This window comes from Stylophora pistillata, chromosome 12, assembly GCF_964205215.1.
Source record: "Stylophora pistillata chromosome 12, jaStyPist1.2, whole genome shotgun sequence".
Lineage (NCBI taxonomy): Eukaryota > Metazoa > Cnidaria > Anthozoa > Scleractinia > Pocilloporidae > Stylophora > Stylophora pistillata.
In genome coordinates, this window is record NC_142530.1 from 28,011,998 (window position 1) to 28,032,545 (window position 20,548).

The window sequence follows — 20,548 nt, forward strand, 5'->3', positions numbered from 1 at the left end:
CCGAGGAAAGCGCGTGACTTCAGCCTCGATTTCAACCAAAAAAAAACTCCAGACAAGGCGACATCATGGGACTAATTTTGACATTTGTGAAAGTATAAAATTGCGTAAAATGACTCTTTAAGCACCCTATCACAATGTCATACCACAGAGGAAATGAGCTTCTGGACAAGCTTTCGGTTCTTCTTCAGTTACACGGTGCGTTTTCAACATTGTGGTTTGTTATCACTTAAATTGCGTGCATCACTCACGTACATCATAGTTCAATGAATGTTTTTTCTTTAAAACCTTATTTTCTTGCTCTTTGAGTAGAAAGTTCGTTATTTTGAGATACAGGAGGCGTGCATCTTCCTCATGAAGGAATAAATTGGTATTGCACGTCGTTTATGAACAAATTACGATCATTTGAGGATGGTGGTCATGTGATGATGTTAGTTCTGACACCAGCTGTGATACCGTTTCCTCTTAAGACTCTAAAACTTTTTTTGAAGGGTTAGATCTTCATTTTCCTTACCACTGGTTAAAGTAAAGAAAGAAAGAATTCTTAGACGGTTGAAAGTAATTTATTTTCCCATGTTTGGGTGTTAGCTTTCACTTATCGATCTGCTGAAATTTAAACTTGATTGAGTTAGTAAAATATATTTCCTTAAGGCTTTGAGCAGTTAGTGCATTGCTTGTTAAGTCACAACAAGATGAAATATTCCCTTTAGTAGTAAATAATTTCGATGAAACGCAAACATCTGGGGAATAGAAAATAACAATCAAAGTAACTCCAATACTGTTAGGACAAAATTAATGTCTAGAATGTTGTTCCTTGTTTTCCTGGAATAAACTTTTAGTGAGATGTTACATAGTAGGCTGAGACAAAGGACTCTTAAAAAATTGTGATGTTATTCAGAAAGTGTTGGAGTCACTGTTCACTTGAGCAATAAAAACTATTTTGTAGTCATGCATGTTTTCCCTATGTTGAAATATTTTCCCAATGGGGGTGGGGTGCCTCTCTTTCATTCGTGCTTTGCTTGTACAAAAGATTAAAGGTGAGCTAAATCTTATCTTTAAATATTATTCTGCCAGGCCTAACTGAAGGAAATTTAACATTTCTTTGCTTTTCCAGGAGATCCTATATTAAGGCAAGAGAGTCAGTTGTGCTTAACAGCCACATCACTTGCATTCCTAAATCAGTGCTTTGAAAGCATATCAGGTAAAGAGGAAAATTTTGATTGTGAAACTGCTAGAGGATGTCCCCTAAGCTAATTGTTTGTCTTGACCATCTGATCTTACAACTTGTATGTGCATTTGTTGTGATGATCCTAATCAAATTCAGCCCAAATTTACTTGTATACAAAGCTTAACTGCTAGCCTAAAGAAGCCATCTACTGTATCTTTTTCTGTTTAGGGTTTTACCTTTTATTTACCTTTACTATAACTCTCTATGATGGTTATTTTAATGCTGTCTTACAGTACCCCTTAAAAGTAAGTTGACAGTCTCGACTTGATACTTGATCCTTGATACTTGAAACTATCAAGAAATGAGGATTGAGGATAGAGGCTCCAGTATCGAGTATCCAGGATCGAGAATTGAGGATCGACACTAAAAGAAATTTTTGAGGATCGTGACCCACAGTATCAAGAAAACAATTTATGGTTCATGTAATTGTTCAATTTCAAGTTATAATTTTCTCATGTCAGATCAACAAGGTATACACGAGCAGGGAAATGTCTTCAATCACCAGCAAATTGTTGATAACAAAGACAGGAAAGCTATTACATTCCTTCATGACTTTCTTAGAAGGACACCTTCTCTACGGGTAATATGAGTTTGAATACATTAAGTTTTCATTGCATGTGTAAACATTTTGATTCTTATTATTAATTTAATCTACATTCCCGACCACATTCAAGGAAGCTTTCTCTATCTGTAGTAGCTTATCAAAGCTATAAGTGACTGAACAGTCTCTAAATGGTGATAACTCTTCTGTATTTTCTTGTAGCTTGTACCAGGAGCATGTTCCCATTTTGATGGACTTATCAACGTTTCTTGTTTCCGAGCATTGCAAGTGCTAGAGGTAATAAACCTGTTATTTAACATCAGTTCTCATACATGTACTTGTGTGAACTAAGGGCAATTTGGCTATTGTAGTATCATTAATAAGTTGACAAAGGTTTAGCATGGTTTGTACCCCATGGACAACAATTTTCATCATCACAGTGGGTGAAAATGTTGTGGATTCATGAGGCTGTGTCTCATGAATCCACAACAGAGGCAGCTTATTCTATTTCAACAGATCAAGAAAGTTCCAGTAGGATTCATCACAGGAATTCAAAGTTTAAGACCCCAACTCAAGACACTTGCATGTAAAAGGTCACTTATCTCACTTAATGTAAGTATGCACTTTTTATTGAGTATTATATGTTAATGGAAAGTCATTTTGGCATTTGCACAAGTCAAGAATACAGATCAAGAGATCTGGATAGCATCCTGGCCACTCCTCTCTTGTAAAGCTTCATATTCTCTCAATCAGAGACTAAAGGATCATACAACTTAGTAATAATTATTTCTATACCAGGAAGTGTTTGATCGCTGTGGTGGAGATCTCTCCACTGCCCCATCAGCTTGGCCTCAACTGAAAAATGTGGATTTGAGTTACAATGGCATTGTGCAAGTTGATGATTCTGTGGTTTGTACATTTCTTTTCAGTTGAATTTGTGTTAAATTACTTTAAAATCAAGATTAATTTTCAAATACTGTACATAGTATTAATCCAGCTGTAGTAGCAGTTTTTGTGAGAGAAAATTAATCCAATGATCTACCTATCCTGGTTTGCAAAATGAATCGTACCATCTAGTTACACCTGGATGAAGCATTTAACTGCCCTTTACTCAAATAGAGCTTCTGATTGTGAATCACTTTATTTATTTATTTTTTTTGAAATTTAGAATTCTTGATTTATTTTTGATGAGGGAGTCAGGATATTTCAAATGTATTTGCATAACTTTGCACCTTTAAAAAGATACATGTAAACGGCAATATTAGAATTGTTACTACAATAACTGTAACAGATATTACTGAAGAAAGAGAAAGTATTTCCAAAGTTGACCCTTTCCATTTCATTGTTAATAGAAACTATTGCCAGCAGCTGAAGTCCTAAATCTTAGCCACAACAGTATTAATATCACTGAAGATGATGAGTCCTTGGTTAATTGGGAGGTAAGAAGTAAATGCAAATTTCATCTATTTTTCTTTCTTTCCTTTCTTTTTTGGATGGATATTATTTTATTAATAAGTGATTGTAATGAAATTTGATCATTTTTCACATTTTTTATGAAAGTCTTTTTTTTTATTAATTTGTCCAGATGTTTTTTGTTGCAGTATTTGTCTGACATCCAACACTTGAACTTGGGATTTAACCAGTTAGAATGCATTCCTGTGCCACCAGCTCAAGGCAGAACATTGATCTTCAAGAACATGACCACACTTTTATTAAAAAATAACAACTTGCAGAATTTGAAAGGTGTGAGTTAACTTGTATTTTTGGCAATTGTTTTATGACTTTGGGTTATCACATGAAGACTGAACAGCTTCAGCTGAACACAAAGCCTTACAAAGCCTTGACTTGGAAATCTTATGCTGATGCAGTTACCCAATGGCTAATGAGAGACTTTTGAGTGTATTTACATGACAACGCACTAACTGAACCTTCAGACAAACACAAATTTGTTATCCATTTGCACTGAGTCACATGTTGCCGCAAGCTTTTATTTTGTACATGTAGTGTTTTCTTATGATCAACCTTGTTACTTACAGTTTTTTGTTTGGTACTTTTCTCTGTAGGTCTCCAGGCATTCTCCAAGTTACGAGTTCTTGATGTTTCTTTTAACTGCATAGCAGCTTTATCAGAACTTGCACCACTAGCTTTCCTTCATGACCTTATATCAGTGAGTAAATTTGATAATCATTCATAATTAATAACTGTAACAATTGAACTGTGAGTCAGATTTATGATTAATAGTTGCATTAAATAGACTAATTGATTATGAATAGATGAAATGGTATCACTATTTATTATTATTAATAAATGATTTTTTTGTTATTTTAGTTAAACCTTCAAGGAAATCCTGTTGTATTCTGTGCTTACTACAGACGAGCTACAATCGCATGTTTATATCCTATACCTCGTGTTGAACCAGTAAGTATACTAGACATTAAAGAAAAAGTTTGTGATAAATTTTTCTTCATATCATCAAAGAAAATGAGTATTGATTCCACTTTCTACATTTCATTATATATACCTTATTAACCAAGCGTGAGGGCCGTACTGGGAGAATATTGGCCCTTGGTCTTTTTTGTACGGACCGAGCGCAGCTCGGTCCGTACAAAAAAGACCAAGGGCCGATATTCTTCCAGTACGGTCCTGAGCAAGCTTGGTTAATAGGAGATTTATTACACGACTGACGTTGAAAGGGACACAAGTGTGGTATCATTCGGGACCATTCGGGACAGTGCCCGGTCCAATACTGAGAGAATATTGACCGGCAATGGAGCATTTTGACTGGTTGATTTTAGTTATTGGCCCTCTGACTTCCCGAGTTGTGTAATAATCCCATTTAGTGCCCCTCAAAGTTTGATCACATTTGAAACATATATTAAAAGGTGTTTTGAACATAATTATTACCATAATGACATCAGCAAGGTTCTCCTTTATAGTAGTTCCTATTTAGTGTAGGTGTTTATAATTCCCAAAATCTTTTTTCTCTTTTCCAGATCAAACTTGATGGGAAGCCTCTAGACTCTGAAGAGCAAGTGGTAAGTCATGCAGTTCCTTAAAAGAAAAATTAATGTTTAATTTGTTAGGACAACTAATAAAATGCCAGTAACTGAAATTTAATCAAGGTACCTGTGCATCAACTTTTTGCATTGCTCCAGTATTTTAAGGTTTGTCACAGACTGACAAATAATTATATCAAGTGAACATTAAAATCTATGAACATTGTAAGTACAATTTTTTTTTAACAACCCTTAACTTCCAAAGGTGTTTTACATGTGAACTGTACATGAAATTTTCCCTTAAGACCCAGATCTCCTTATAGAGGTACATGTAAGTGGAAAGTGGATTATTGTAAGCTAACTAATTTTTGCATCGATTATTCAACTTTTTTTGCACAGTTACTTGGTAGAAATGTGCATCCAGTGTCCATGTTATCTTATATCCCTGAAACATCTGTGACGCACCATCGAGTTAAAACCATCAGGAAAGTCGAGGAAGATTTAATGGAGTCATCAGAGTCTCAAGAAGAGTCAAATTCTCCATCTAAACCTAGAAAACCCAAGGTGAAGAGAGCTTTTAAAGTAAAATTTTACCCTTTTGTTTCTGTGTAAACCTTGAAAATCTAGGTCAATTAACAGCTTTTAAGGAAAAATTTATTCTCAGGTCTCCATGTGAACCTAGGGAATCAAAGGTGAAGATAGCTTTTTTGAGTAAATTTCATCCACAGGTCTCCATGAAAAACTAAAAAATCCCAGGAGAAAACTTTTCAAGCAAAATTTCATCTTTAGAAACATTTGTATGTGACAAAAAAATCCATGTTACACCTTACTTGAACAAATGCAAACCTCTCAAAGTGTCCCTGCAGCTTACTGCAGTGTTTTATTACATACAGTTATAAAAATCACTGTCGTCTACAACTGTACCCCTTAACTTGTTTAAAGATACATTTACAGCTTTCATTTCTTATTTACAGAGGAGAAACAAGAAAGGACGCAGAGTTGTGACCAGGGAAATAGACTTCGATGATGACAAGGAAGGACTGACTTCACCTACTGATGAACTGCTCACAGGCCCGTCGACATCGACTGCTAGTGAGTGTCACAACATGGTTAAAAAACAAGCAAACGAACAAATAAGAATAGTTACAAGGGTACTAAAATTTGTTGATGAAGTTTCTCTAAAGGAGTACTCAGTTTCCAACCGTGTTGCTCAAGTTTGATCTGATTGCACTTTAAAAGAGGTTGCAGTATCGTCAAATTGATAATAAACAATTGTTTCATTTTCCATTGATACAGCGCCTATTGATCAAGCTTTGGAACATGCCAATGATGTGGAAGACCTAAAAAAATTGAGGCAGCTGGGTGGAGAAGGTGCTGGTGACATTTTTTTTGTCATTTTTTTTCCCCGATACCAAGTCGTGCCCTAAATAATTTTCTAAGTTTTCACAACTGGTTGAAATTTTGACCGTACTTTCCAAAGTTTATTGACCGTTTGACAATGGTGATGCTTTTCCTGTATGCAACTCTGCATTCAAAGAACGATCAGATTTATAAACACAGTGTTTTATATGTAAATGGTGGCCTCTATTTGGCATGAAAATATGCCCGGATATTTGTCCGCAGTCATTATTTGTTCCAAGAAGCAACGCTTGAGGAAAACTTTGAGCTTCATGAAATAGCATCAAAGTGCTCTCTCATCTTCAATCAATATTTGCGAGAAGCTTCTCACGCAGGGAGTATCACTGAATATTCACCAGTTCCAGTTGGGTATAGTCGGTCACGTAACGCATTTAGACCAGATATGCGTGAGTAAGAAATATTTTTTGGATTATTAACTCTAATGTAGTCGAGTAAGAAATGATTCGCCCCAAAGTGCGCTTTGTTTTTATCATCGCAACCACACATTGGAAGTTCTCGAGAGACCTCGAAAGTCGAAAGGCCTCTTACATTGTATCTCTTGGAAAGAAACCATAACCGTACTTCTCCAGTTTCAAGGATGGAGTTTTGCAGGACTGTGATTTTGCTTTCAAGATAGATGTATTTTATAATGCCTTCTCAGGATGGTTACCAGCCATTGACCATGTAGTTCACGCACAAGAACAGGAACAAATAGCCCCTGTCAGTGTACATGTGTCTGCTGAATCTTTGTTAGATCACGGTAAGTGGAGCCCTCCACCAATACGACTGCCACGAATTTCTTAGTCGCTGAGTAAGAACTAGAGGTTTAGAGCCAAATTGGCAATTTTAATAAATAAGCATTTTGTTCATTGTCTGTAAAGTCCTTGAAAATAACACTTGTTGTACGTGACGGCATTGTGCCTTCCTGTAGATGTGAAATTTGAATAGTTTTCCTCGTAAAAGTTTCAAAAAATCTTTTCTAAGCTATTATATTGTAATTTTGAGTAAATTATTGGTCATGTTGTCATGTCCTGCAATAACAGATAAAGCCGTAAATAATAATTATTTTTGTCACATTGAAGTGATTTAACTTTTTCTCCACCTAAATGAAAACTATTCAAACGATGGAAGTCGTCAGGTTTTAGGAACGATTCAGATTCATGTGCCCCGCAGTGTGAAACTTGCGTATTATTTTTTGCTGTTTTATAGCATCAAGTGTCATTCGCACAGAGTCCACTCAGAGTTTTACGGATAATACAATAGAGATAAACAGTCCGTCGAGTACTTTCAGTATTCTCTCGGATGAAGGTAAGAGATTTTTGTAAGGTGGATATTTCTAGAAATATTTGTGTTTTTAACGGGATTTTCCGTTGAGCCTACCTCTGAGACAGAAAAGTTGAATATGCATTTAAAACAAAAGAAACTTAAGCGAAGAAAAACAGAGAGGGATCAAGTCGTCATTGATTTTAGGTAGGATGTTTTAGGTAGGATGTTTTGATTGTTTGAGAGGATGGCCCGAGTTTCCTAGACCAATCATGTCGAGCTATGTTGTGCGGTGAAGTAAAACCATTTAATTCCTAAATTGCCCTTGATATTTAATTAAAAGTGGAAAAATGGCAACTAAAATAAGAGAGCAGGTTTATTTGTGATATGCAACCTACACTATCGAGGGCTTCCTATGAATAGAAAGAGTAAGAAAGATAATAATTTTAGTTTTTTCTTTTTTTTTTTTTTTTTTTTATGGTTTTCAGATATCCCAGATGGGCACCATTTTGTCGTGACAGTAAAGTCACCGTTAGATGAGGCTGAAGGTGGTGATGAGAACCTGTTTCTGACGGTCAGGGATAACTTCATTATAGAGAAGAACTTTGCGGGCAAGGTTAGAGTTTATTAAGACAGACGGTTGCAGCAGCAAATTTTTAGGAAATATTCACAGTTGAAGTTTTGCCCATGAGTAGTCGAAGTCGTTGAAGGCTAGTACTTCCCATTTGAAACACCATGATCCACATGTCAGACTATGATAAGAAAACAGTGTGAGATAAACGATGGATGAAACATTTAGCGACGGAAAAATATTTCAATTTAGATATTTTAAGGTAAATTTCAGAGCCCGTGAAATCGTGCTAATTAGAGGCAAGATTAGGCAAGATTTTAGGCTAATTAGGCAAGATTTTAGGCTAATTAGGCAAGATTTTGGTCAAATGTACACCTGTTGATATTGTGATTCTTGTTGAATAGTAAATTTTTTTGCTTTCTACGCAATGCGAAAAGCTTATTAACTGGTTGAAAGGTACTTTAGGGTGCATGACGCTTAATCAGAATTTGCTGTGGTGTTTTTATGTGGGGTAGAGGTGGGGAGCTACTTACACCACGACCAGGTAGAATATAAAAGTAATACTTGTATTGTTTTGTCTAGGTCATTTCCCGACTGGAAACAAGTTTATTAAGAGATGTAAACGTGGGTCGGACGGAAGATAATCATTCAGTTATACATCTGAGGTTTGACTACATAAATCGTGAGCGACAAAGCCGAGACTATACAATGGAGGACTACGAAACTGCCGTGGTAAAGCTACTGAATTGACTTGGGGGCATTTTTCGATTAGGCACTTTAGTGTACCTTTACTTTATTGGCAGTTCTCTATTAATCGGATGATGCATTAGAAGCAACCCTGCCGTATCGTGGTCACACGCGCTTTCTCCCGCCCTTTGTACCTTTTACGTGTTTTTGTTTCTAGTACTCATTGGTTGATTGTACTCCTTTCGAATATCACAAATCAGTGTGACTGGAGTTTGCCAAGTGTTCGGTGCAGGACACGCGGCTGAAAATCAGGCACAACTTTTTCTCTTCATGAAAAACAAAACATTGCAATCACGGACTGACTGGTGCGGATGTAGTGTAGGCCAGAAGATCTCAAAAGGAGTTACCTGAAAATGGAAAGTATCATGCTCGCGTTTTTTTTTTTTTTTTTTTTTTTTAAATAAGATTCAAGTATTTAAGTCTTCTCAACAACATGTCTTTGATATTAAGTTATTCCTCTCCTATAGCAACTGGCAGAAGTCCTGGAACCTTTTGTTACAGCAAAGGGAGAAACGAGAAAAGTTTTTCTTGAACGTCTACAGGTAAGGGAAGACACGAGCAGTGATATACTTTAAGATAAATCCCCCCCCACCCTCCTGAGTAAAACGTTGTTGTGTTGTTACGATATTGAAAAAGCCTGAAAAATTCAGGCTTTGACATCTTGAACATCATCACCAGCTGAGTTGAGTAGCCACATGTTAGGGGCCGAGGTTCTTTTTCTGCAATTTTCTTTATCACAGTTCACTTGTGAGAATCACTCCGTCCTTCGTAATTATCTACAGGACTGACTGGAGAAAATATGTTCTCTTTCATTTATATGCGAGCGAGACTTCGAGGAAGTTCTAATATGGATTAGATTAACACGCATTCCAAACGACCAACCTGAGAAATGTAGCTGATTTCTCACGATGCATAAACCAGTTATCCCCTCTAATTTACTTTTAATAATACAGTAGTAATATTTTTAATGAATTGTAGAGGTATGTATATATATATATATTTTTTTTTTATGAATTTCAGTGCTTGAAGTGTTCGGCGGAGTTCAGAAAACCAGTCGATTCCGATGATGCATTCTGTCCTGACTGTGGCAGTTCTCTCACAGTTCAAGTATCCTCGCCCGTAATTCAGGTCGAACCGGTTTTCACTCTCGACCATGTGACTGGACACGTGCTAGGAAAGCACAAGGAAGCATCCAAACTGAACGTCAGTTCTATCAAGACCTTGAATGGCGACATGTCTGTTACACCTCTCCACCAGTTATCATCGTCTTCTTCCTCATCGTCTTTCGTTGAAGCTACAGAGGAAATTCAGAAAGTAGCGAAAACAGGCTGGAAGATTACGTCAGCAGAGGATAAAGGGTATGTCGTGTTTTTTTTTTTCTTTTCTTTTTTTTTTTTTAATCTTAGTCTGTACACTGTTTTGAAACTGACTGTAAAGGGCGGATTATAAAATGCTCTGTGGCAAGTTCTTTCGTCAAATACCTTTCAAATTGATTTTTTTTCTTTGCAATGGTTTTCTTTCCAAGCGTGAATTAATGGGATTATAAGTTAAAACATTTGCGATTAGTGATTGGCAATCGAAGACTCAAATAACACTCTTCTTAAAGCAGGAACACTTACTTTTGATATGCAAATATGGTTCATATCATAGGCTTACAACGAATGGAATTGGTGCTGCAAAACACCCTGATGTTGTTCCAAAGTCAACAGAGTCTTCGGATCAGTCTCCAACTGTACCCGACTTGTGCACCAACACTAAAGGAAAGACAATTTTGATCGAAAATGGCAAAGATTCTTCCTCTGGAAACGGAAACGTTCAGAAAAAATATGTAGTCAAAGACTCTGGAAGGTTTAAAGTGAACGAGAATGAAAAATATGGGATAAAGGACAGAAGTTCGCCTCAAATAAGAACAAGTGCTTTAACAAGTTCCTTAAAACAGTCGGGTAACTCTTATCTACCTCCACGCCCCGATATTTCTTCAACCCAGGCGGGTAGAAATGTTTATAATATTGGAGCTCAAAATTCAAATGGTATTGCAAGGGGTAGAAGCAAACAAGCTGACGTAATGATTGACAACCGTCCATCGACACCACTCGAATCGAAGTCTGATGATTCTGATCAGGGTGGTGAGTTTATGAGCCAGTCGCTGCCAACTAACACCGCAAATGTGGCACAAAAACGCCCACCGAAAACTTCAACAAGGAAAATTTCAGAACAATATTCAAGCGGAAGGTCTCCTGTGACAAGGAAATTTGGTCGAAGTGTAAATACTGACAGAGGGCCAACGAAATCGACGGAAAGCACTCCTCAACAAACGAAAATGTCTTCGAGTTTACCGAGAACGCCTACGCCAAAACTATTTTTTAATAACTTGATAAATCGTTTAAAGCCTGGAACTAGTCCAAGCAGCTCGCTGGATTCTCGGAGCAGTACGAGTGGTACAAGTTCCCGACCGACGACTCCAAGTTGTAATGTTATCGAACCTAATGCAGCTTTGAACTTTCGCCTAACGGCGGATGAATTTTCAAATTGCGATCACAAGTTGAAGTTGTATTTCGAAGTGTCGCTGTTTCGGTGGGGAAGCAAAGAGAGGTTCTGTTGCTTGTTGAAGGTAATATGTTTTTTCTTTTACTCATTTGCGAGGCGTAAAGTGCACCTAAACCCAAGAATTTTTTTCCGCTTAACGAAGTGAGCTTATTTTTTGGAGTATTTCTGTGCAAAAAATTTTTAATTTGCTCAAATCTTTAATTTTCTGTGCCCAGTCAAAATACGGAAAATTGGTCGCAATCTTACCCCACGGCCGAATTTAAAGAGGAATGGTTCTAGCGGGTAATGTGACGTCAAATCGAGAACACGAAAGTCTGCATTTCACACATTTTCACTTGTTTGGGAAGGTTGTCGTCGATATATGCCGACTTGGTGTGTTGTATGAGGAATCTGTGAAGCGCGATACCCTCTTGCAAATTTCGCACGTTGCTACATCCTCCTACAACACACTTAGTCGGCATATTTTCGGACAATATCGACTACAACCTTCCCAAACAAGTGAAAATGTGTGAAATGCAGACTTTCGTGTTCTCAATTTGACGTCACATTACCCGCTAGAGCCATTCCTCTTTAAACTCGGTCGTGGGGTAAGATGGCGGCCGAATTTTTCGTATTTTGACTGGGCAGAGAAAATTGAAGATTTGAGCAAATAAAAAAAATTTTGCTAAGAAACACTCTAAAAATACGCTTATTTCGTTAAGCGAAAAAAAAGGTTTTGGGTTTAGGTGCACTTTAAGACAGAGGTTCCTCACGCAGAACACTTGAGAAGAAACACAACTTCTACAGCACCCTTACCTTTATCATCCTTAACACCCCCTAAAAGTGCACTATTTTTAATTCCCCTACCTCCTTTACATAACCTTCACATAAGAACCCATAAGCCATCTCTTCTCAGCTATGACGTGCGCATGAGGCATGATAACACAGCCGAAATAGCTATCCATGGCTGCTAGCGTAGTGGCCTGCTTTTCTATTTCAGTGCGTGAATTCAAACGTGTGATAAGAAGCATCCTTTAATAAGCGGACCTTAGAAAATATCCCGTACTCGACAGTTTTCACAGTATCTTCAACCACACGAATTTTTTTTGTTGTTTTTTGGGTAGAGGGGGTAGCGGGGAGATCGAATGGGAGACGTCAGGGGGGTCTCGTCATTGTGGCCTCTGTATGGCGCATTCTTTGGCCTGAGACAGATGTTTTGTTTTGCTCTACCATCAACGTGTCATCTCTCTTTGTCTTTTAGTAAATCAAGTGTACTTGTTGATTTTAGGCTCCAGTTGTTATTTATGGCGACACTGAAGAAACACCTGCCGTTATGATTGTATCCAGTATCATGTTCTACCTTTGTAGATTTTCCGTCAGAGGAAGGTACTGTGTTAACCAAGTGCTCAGAACCGCTCAAACCACCGGTAGTTTATCTTTTGCCTTAAACCCTTAAACTTCTAAGACCTGATTGTTAATTCTCCGCTCAAGCTGCTACACGTTTCCTTGTAAATCAGTTACAAGAATTCGTTATTAGATCAAGATATCAACTTCTTCTAATAATAATAATAATAATAATAATAATAATGATGATAATAATAATAATAATAATAATAGTTTATTAGCATTCCAAAAATGAATTGGCCCTTCTATGCTAATATTACTATACTATTCTAATTACGCTGTAATCTCATAACCTGTTTCCGTGATAATGTGAGGATATTGCGGGGAGAAATCACATGTTGATCATCGAAAAACCAAGTACAAGGGGATATCATCCTCCAATATGTAAAAAAATTTAGCAAACACCCTAACATACAAACAATGAATCGTATTTGTTGAAGTGTAGGTGTGTAAGTGGTTTACACACTGAGCTCCGCATCTCAGATTCCAGGTTAGAGTCTTTGTCTGGTCGTTATGTGCTATGTTCTGTTCTTGGGTCAGCCCTTCTATGCTCGCATTGTTTTTTTTTTTTTTCACTGGGGTGTCACTCGATGCTAACATTGTTTGTTTTTTTTGTTTTAGCGGGACACCCGATGAATGCCTCACACCACTGGTATCTCATCCTTTAGATAGTTTGCATTTCATTGATAGAGGACTCGGTAGTCAGGTAAATATCAATACACGTTCAACCGCTGCAAGTCTCCTTTGGTTTCATAGGCAGCGGAGCAGCCGAACCCTCATCCTCTCTCCCCCCCCCCCCTCCACACGTTTCAGCGCAGAAATTAACGAAATTTCTGAGTACAATTGGCTCAGTTGGATATTTTGTCATGTTATCCTTTCACAAGTATTTTTTCATGAGAATCGCGCTTGTGGAAATCGATTATTCTAGCACTTTTTTCTGCACAGTTGCCAACAGTGAAAACGTTACGCAAGGGACACTTTTTGAAAATTTGTGTCTAGGTGTGCGCTTGGCGTGGTGTTAGATGAATCCCCTCCCCCACCCCCACCACCTCCGACAGCACACGCACGTTTCAAAACGCACGCCGCGTTTGGGTCGTCACACACCGCCCCGAGCAGCCTTCTCTCCTGGAATGCCGATTGCGTGACCTGACGAGACCTAACAACGGCTGTAAAGGAGACTAGACAATTTCAAGTCTCGTAACTTTTCGCAACTTTTAAGTAGCATATTACCTGATTGTCTTGGTGCTGAAAAGCGACAGTTTTTCTCCTCAGAGTTTTCGTCTTGAATTCTCCGCTCAAGGTGCTTGTTATGATTTTCTGGTCCGTGACAAAGATCGTTGTGAAGAGTTCCTAAATGTGTTTACAAGTAAGATATTATTTTTTAAGCTATGAAATAGTGAAATCCAGTTTATACGACAATGCCGATTATGAAAATACAATGATATGAACTGCGCCTCAATAATCTTATTCGTCATTGTAGGTTCTTCCTGCTTTACATTGCTTTCCTAATTAGTTAAGACGATTTCGTTTTGTGGCAAGTTAGCACTTCACAGGTGATAACTTTGTGTAATGTGGATATCGTATTTGTTTTTTCTATTTTACTTTCCTTTCAGATGTTGTGCATAAAGCCAAAACGAAGGCGGACTCTAGACCTGTTGTCGTTTCTCCGCCTCATCCTCAAACGCTGGCGCACATTAGGTAAGTTGATTTAGTATATGACGTATATTTTATGCCGTGGCATCTAGTAAGCCAAAGAAATTTTCCTTTCGCCGAATGTCACTGTTTATTGTCCAGGTAAACTTCCCCGCGCTCGTTTCAAGTATAGGTATTTTTCCATCCAACTTGTTTGTTACATGTCCTCCGCTCTTCTTTCTTTTTACAAGTTATCCGCGCTTTCTTCGGTCACTTGCTCTCCCACGCTAGTCACTGATGAAATGTTTTCCCGCGGTAGTCTTTAGTTACATGATTTCCCGCGCTTGTCGCTGGTTACATAATTTCCCGCGCTTGTCGCTGGTTACATTACTTTCCGCGTTTGTCACGGCTTGCAAGTGTCCTCCGCTTGTCGCTAATTAGTAGGTTTTTTCAGGTTTTTTTCCACGCTTGTTTAATTGGCCTGTGACATCACCAGAATCTCAAAACTAAACTTGTAATAATAATTTCTCCCAGGTCTCAAGTCTTTAAGATAAGACCGGAAGATCCAATTTTAATGGTAAGTTTTTTTGATAAAACTGCCTCATGGGTTTAACCGAGTGGATGTGTATATGATGAAACAGAAATGTTTATATCCAGAATGTGCACACATCAGTTACAATCTCTCCAGGTTTCTTGTTATTAGTCTGAGGAAAGTTTTGCGCATTTCATAGGGAGAGCGACTACATCAACAGGCCGTCCATTTCGTTGATCCTCCATTGATAAAAGATCGCAAGGTTAGTGAAACGTTCTGTTTACTTTTAAAGACATGTCCAGCTTTGGTATGGTCCCTGGTTCGTTTTTCAGAATCACTGATATCTTCTACTGGCCTTGTGCCTCCACTTTCTTTACAACAGAGTTTGTTAGGTACCTATTCAAGCTGTTTTGTGGGCAGGGAGTTTGTGGACTGGTTGATTCACGTTAAAGAAGTAGAAACCAGAGTCGAGGTCAGTAGGATTATTGAAAATTAAGGCGAAGTAATGAAATCAATTCTTTTGGTTGTTAATAGAGTATTTCGTGATACAATGCTATGTGATGACGGATCTCTCTCCTTATCGAAGTATTTTGTGAGCAAGCGTTAACAATTTTGCAGGGTGTAGAAATCGGTCAGTTACTCTTGAATGTGGGAGCTCTGGAGCACGTGTCCAAAAAGCAAGTGTTTGAAGACAAAGATCAGTATTACAGGTTTAGCACCGAGGTAGGCTATTTTGATCTGTTACTTGAAGAACAAGAGGTGTTTACAAGGCCTTACTTCACTTAGTCGATTCTTGCAAAAAGCGTGATTCTGCAGGTAAATTTGAGATTTCTTTGCAGCACTCGGTGATCTTATTTAATACACTGGGCTCTGGAAAAAATGTTACAGATTCAAGCCTTGATCGGATCATGGTGTTGTTCTGAGGAGAAAACGGTTTTTTTTCTCGTACTCCTCTAAGAAAGAGAGAATTACTTTACGCATTATCGGAAACTACTACTGCAAATTCTTCATTCCGACAAAACCCTTACTTAAAAGAATTAAGCGGTACTTTTGTCGTTTCAGGCCAAGAAAACCTGTTTTAAAAGAGTTTTTAACTACCCCACCCTCCCTCCTTATTGTTAACTACTATCTTTCAGCTCTCTATTAACAATGATTTTGTTTCTTCACTTACGCAGAGAAATGATTTGGCAGGTGATTCCTTCGCTGGTGAAAGTATCCCTGACATGGACTCTAACATAGTGTTGTTTATAATGGCTTTTCGCTGCTCAAATACGGAGAGACCTGGTAAGGGATCCCAGGGCATTGCAGTGTAACCTGACTTTTGTCATCGCTATTGAAAGATCCTAACAGAATTTAGCCTGGGTTCAATGACTTCCTGTTTGGATGCGAGTCAGAAAAACTGTATCCAGTACACCTATTGGTAAACTTCTCAGGAAGATGATGTACAAGACAACTCTTATCTTATAAAAGTGCTGCTTTTAGTCTCATCACATAGCTGAAAACAAATTTTCAAATTTTATCTTTAAAGAAAGAAAGAAGAAAACTGATGAAGAGCAAGTCAAACCATGGTCAAACCAAACATTCTTGCTTGTCATTTTCCTTAAACTATTTTTCCAGGAAATTTCGCAGTTGATCCCAATTTTTTTGTGCTCGACCCATTTTCATGGCTCGCCGGGCCAAACGTTTGAACCGGTGCTATTCCTGTTGCAAAGCAAGAAGACAGATTCAGTACTTGTTCCGAGTTTTTCACCTCAATTGCGCTTTCCTTTAATTTCCAAACTGAAGACTTCCGTTCTGTTTAGACTTTTTCGTCTGTCAGTGCATGAGAGTTCACACTGTGATCTCTCCCTCTGATTAAGGATTTATCATCCTGTTTCCTCTAGATTCCAGCTTGAATGCTGTCAGCGTGATTGCATCGCGGTCTCATATAGCCCTTGTCAAACAGAATCCTCAGTGGCCCGTTCCTCGGTACACAGCACTATCCCAACCACTCAAGGACCCAGCGTTCGTGTGCTTGGCCCGACACAAAATCACCGATGTCACTAGCTTGGTATGTAATTTTGTTGAGGGTTTTGGTTCTCTCAGTCTTAAGCGAGTTTGGTCAATAATTGGGTAGATGGGTTATAGAGTGAGGAAGGTGGTCACGTTTTATCCTTTAACCTAGTTGATTGCGGCAAATTACAAACAGACTCGCATTCGGAAAAAATATATATACTGGGGTATCTGGAGACAGTTATTTTCTATGGAACCATCTTGAGTATGAAATGGGGCAACGAAACACGCCAGCTACACTTGATTATTTTATACTGGACGTTTGCTGTTTTCACAGGATTTTTTTGAAGATGATTCGTGCTTTATGGGGATCAGTATAACAGACGAGGTAAGGTTTTACCAGTAGAACAGCGATGTTACACCCGTCCGAAGAGAAGTTCAAATTGATACCAATAATACCATGATCAAACACCTACTTATCTCTATAATAATAGGAAAACGATAATAATAATAATAATAATAATGATAATGATAATGATAATAATAATAATAATAATAATAATAAAATCACCAAAATATTGACAAAAATTATGATAAAAACCTTATATATCAAAAAATACATTAAAATGTCTGCTAAAAGATTTAAGAAAAAACACGCTTCGTTTACGTTTACTTCTTGAGCTTTAAGGGAGAAGATGAAAATGAAAATAATAATAGTAATGAGAAGAATGTGAAGAGCATTAAAAGTTCTAATAATAATAATAATTATGTTAACAGTTATAATAATGGCGATGACTAACAATAATGATAATAATAGTAACTGCAATTATAACAGTTAACAACATTGATATTTGATAAAACAATAATGATATTTGATAAAACAATAATGATATTTGATAAAACAATAATGATATTTGATAAAACAATGATAATAAAATTAATAATAATAATAATAATATAATAAACTTTATTTCTATATCACTAATTGCTCTAGGCGCTTAACAATATCACAAAATGTATTAAAAACCTGAAAAATCTAACAACTACATATGTAAGCATGGAAATTAAATAGAAATATATTTACAAATCGAAAAAGGCTTGGCGAATTAAATATGTCTTTAAGTGTTTTTGGAAATAATTCAAGAAATCGGCATTTCTTAAAGATACATATCTGCTGTTCCATAATTTACGTCCTGCAATAGAAAATCTTCGATCACCACAAGACTTAAGCTTAGATCTCGGGACTTGAAGTAACTTATTTGAACAAGAATGCAAAGAGTAGGAGCTGGTACAAAAGCTGAGCAAATTGGATGTATAACTTGGTTAAATTCCACTGATAGCCTTTTATACTAACAATAAGATTTTATAAGTAATGCGGTATTCAACAGGCTAACCAATGTAAGTCAATTAAAATGGTAGTGTTATATGGTCAGGGATTGTAAGGACAATGAGGAAGTTAATGATTGTGGTGATGTTGAGCTTTACTATTATTACTATAAGTAATGTGGTATTCAACAGGCTAACCAATGTAAGTCAATTAAAGTGGGAGTGTTATATGGTCAGGGATTGTAAGGACAATGAGGAAGTTAATGATTGTGGTCATGTTGAGCTTTAATATTATTACTATAAGTAATGTGGTATTCAACAGGCTAACCAATGTAAGTCAATTAAATTGGGAGTGTTATATGGTCAGGGATTGTAAGGACAATGAGGAAGTTAACGATTGCGGTCATGTTGAGCTTTACTATTATTACTATAAGTGATGCGGTATTCAACAGGCTAACCAATGTGAAGGTGTAGTCTGATCGTCCGGGTGAGTGTAGTCCTGAGAAGGACTGTTGTCGGTGGTAGTGACTGACGTTTCGACAACCTGTGCATAAAGCTGTTTTTGTGTACATAAAGCCACAGTGTGAAGGTGTAGTCTGATCGTCCGGGTGAGTGTAGTCCTGAGAAGGGTGGTAGTTGTCGAAACGTCAGTCACTACCACCGACAACAGTCCTTCTCAGGACTACACTCACCCGGACGATCAGACTACACCTTCACATGTTACCCCCGGGTTCAAACCATTTACTGCAGGCTAACCAATGTAAGTCAATTAAAATGGGAGTGTTATATGGTCGCTTTACTGTTATTGTACAGGACGCCCCCGTGGGGAACGGCGAGAGTCAGTGGATTTTGAAGACAGAAACATTCCCCACCCTTTCCTCCTTGGTCAAAGTGATCAAGGAACCGTGGGAGGCCCAGTTTGGCGTGGAGCTGCAAAAGAATCTTTATCCTTCAGTAATGGTAAGGCCTTGGAGGAGTATTGTTACAGTGGCTATGAATAGGGGGAAGAAGATGTTGGGTAGTTACTGAGGTTGTGTAAGGGAGCTACGTTTGGAAAGTATGTAAGTCATTCTTTTATTTGTTTGCTTACCTAAATGACGCTTTTTACATCGCTGATCTTGACAGTTTGCATGATGCGTGTAAAAGGTGAACCTAGTGACGGCCTTTATCACAAAGTTCTCCGTGGCTCAGTGGCAGAGCAGAAGAGCGCGAAATTGGTTTTTCTCGAGTTTCAGATTTTTTTTCACTGTCCCACGCTCGTGACAAGACGAACAACACCTTTCTAAATAGAATAAGAAGACTGGTTTATGCAAAGTATAAGGTCATCAAGATTCGAAAATATAAGAGATGCAATAATAAAGTAAGGATGTTAAGGATGGTTGTGGATGGAGGGAGCACGACGAACTTAAGTAATTCAGGCTAACTTTGAAAATGGACAAACAAATGACCTAGCTCTTGTAATACACATTTTTTTATTGAATTTTTTGTCTTCTGCAGGAACATAATATGTAGGCGAAGTGGACGAAGTGGACTGACGTACTCCTTACTACATTTACTCGCTGAGAATCGAAAAATTTTTCGTATGCACGAAAGCACTCTCAACCAACGTTATCTTTAATTTCCCATAATTAATAATCCGCTTTAGAAATGAAACAATCAGGAGATTTAACTCAAAGTTTGTGGCGAAGTTGAGGTAATAATTCCCTTAAGATGGAAGCCTCTACTCTACTTTTTGCTAGCATCAAGATGATGCAAATTATGGTGTAATCTCCCGACCAATCACAGCGCACGCAAGGTTAAACTTCCATGGCAACCATTCTACCATGTAAATGAGTCTTATTCAGCCGACTCAGGAAAAGTGTTGATCCGGTTTTGAATAACGTGGCCCTGGGCATTATTCACCTTGATTGAAACATTCCCACTTTTCCCAAATTTAAATGACACGAGGTGAAGCAGAGAAGCTCGTTCTGATATAGGTAAATAATTTATTTCAACTAAAATTTAAAACTATTTTAGTCGCGCTAAATTATTTTAACTGACGTGAGAGTTCCGAGTACGACACCATTCGTTACGAAAATTCCCAATTTTGTTTAAAAAAATATAAAAGGATTATTTATTGAAATGCGATAATTTCTTTCTGTCTCCTCTCTGCGGAATCATGATTATAAATGATTAATTTGGTAATTGATTTGTGTCAATGGATAACAAAACCCAAGACAAATTAACTTTAAACTTAATATATTTTGTGTAAAAAATTCCTTTAGTATTGAGTATGACTAAGCAAGAAATAAACTACATTCCATGAAGATGAGGAAAACTTGTGTCATTCTACTCACATAAAACATGTACCACACATGACGATTTATCCGAAGCACGCATCTAAATCAAATTGTGT

At 37.5% G+C, this 20,548-nt stretch overlaps 1 protein-coding gene across 1 annotated transcript; it reads left to right on the forward strand.

Moving 5' to 3' along the window:
- Positions 1-28: 28 nt before the first annotated feature.
- Positions 29-20,459, forward strand: LOC111338298 (serine/threonine-protein kinase 11-interacting protein). The gene is made up of 34 exons (XM_022944749.2): positions 29-195; positions 1,112-1,198; positions 1,687-1,805; positions 1,989-2,063; positions 2,283-2,378; positions 2,565-2,675; positions 3,119-3,205; positions 3,368-3,509; positions 3,830-3,933; positions 4,095-4,184; positions 4,760-4,801; positions 5,162-5,326; positions 5,737-5,854; positions 6,059-6,133; positions 6,822-6,920; positions 7,370-7,468; positions 7,912-8,039; positions 8,577-8,726; positions 9,209-9,283; positions 9,762-10,099; positions 10,392-11,352; positions 12,556-12,653; positions 13,293-13,377; positions 13,944-14,037; positions 14,285-14,369; positions 14,838-14,880; positions 15,035-15,097; positions 15,218-15,307; positions 15,454-15,558; positions 16,011-16,119; positions 16,719-16,885; positions 17,165-17,215; positions 18,967-19,113; positions 19,651-20,459. The coding sequence occupies exons 1-34, from the start codon at positions 135-137 to the stop codon at positions 19,663-19,665; spliced, it is 4,374 nt and encodes a 1,457-aa protein (XP_022800484.2). The 5' UTR covers positions 29-134; the 3' UTR covers positions 19,666-20,459.
- The last annotated feature ends 89 nt before the right edge of the window (positions 20,460-20,548 follow it).

Coding starts and splice junctions, on each gene's coding strand:
- LOC111338298 (XM_022944749.2), top strand. CDS start 135: ATGTCATACCACAGAGGAAATGAGCTTCTGGACAAGCTTTCGGTTCTT. Junction 5,855..6,058: donor CCCGTCGACATCGACTGCTA/GTGAGTGTCACA, acceptor CCATTGATACAG/CGCCTATTGATCAAGCTTTG. Junction 14,038..14,284: donor GTTCCTAAATGTGTTTACAA/GTAAGATATTAT, acceptor CTTTCCTTTCAG/ATGTTGTGCATAAAGCCAAA.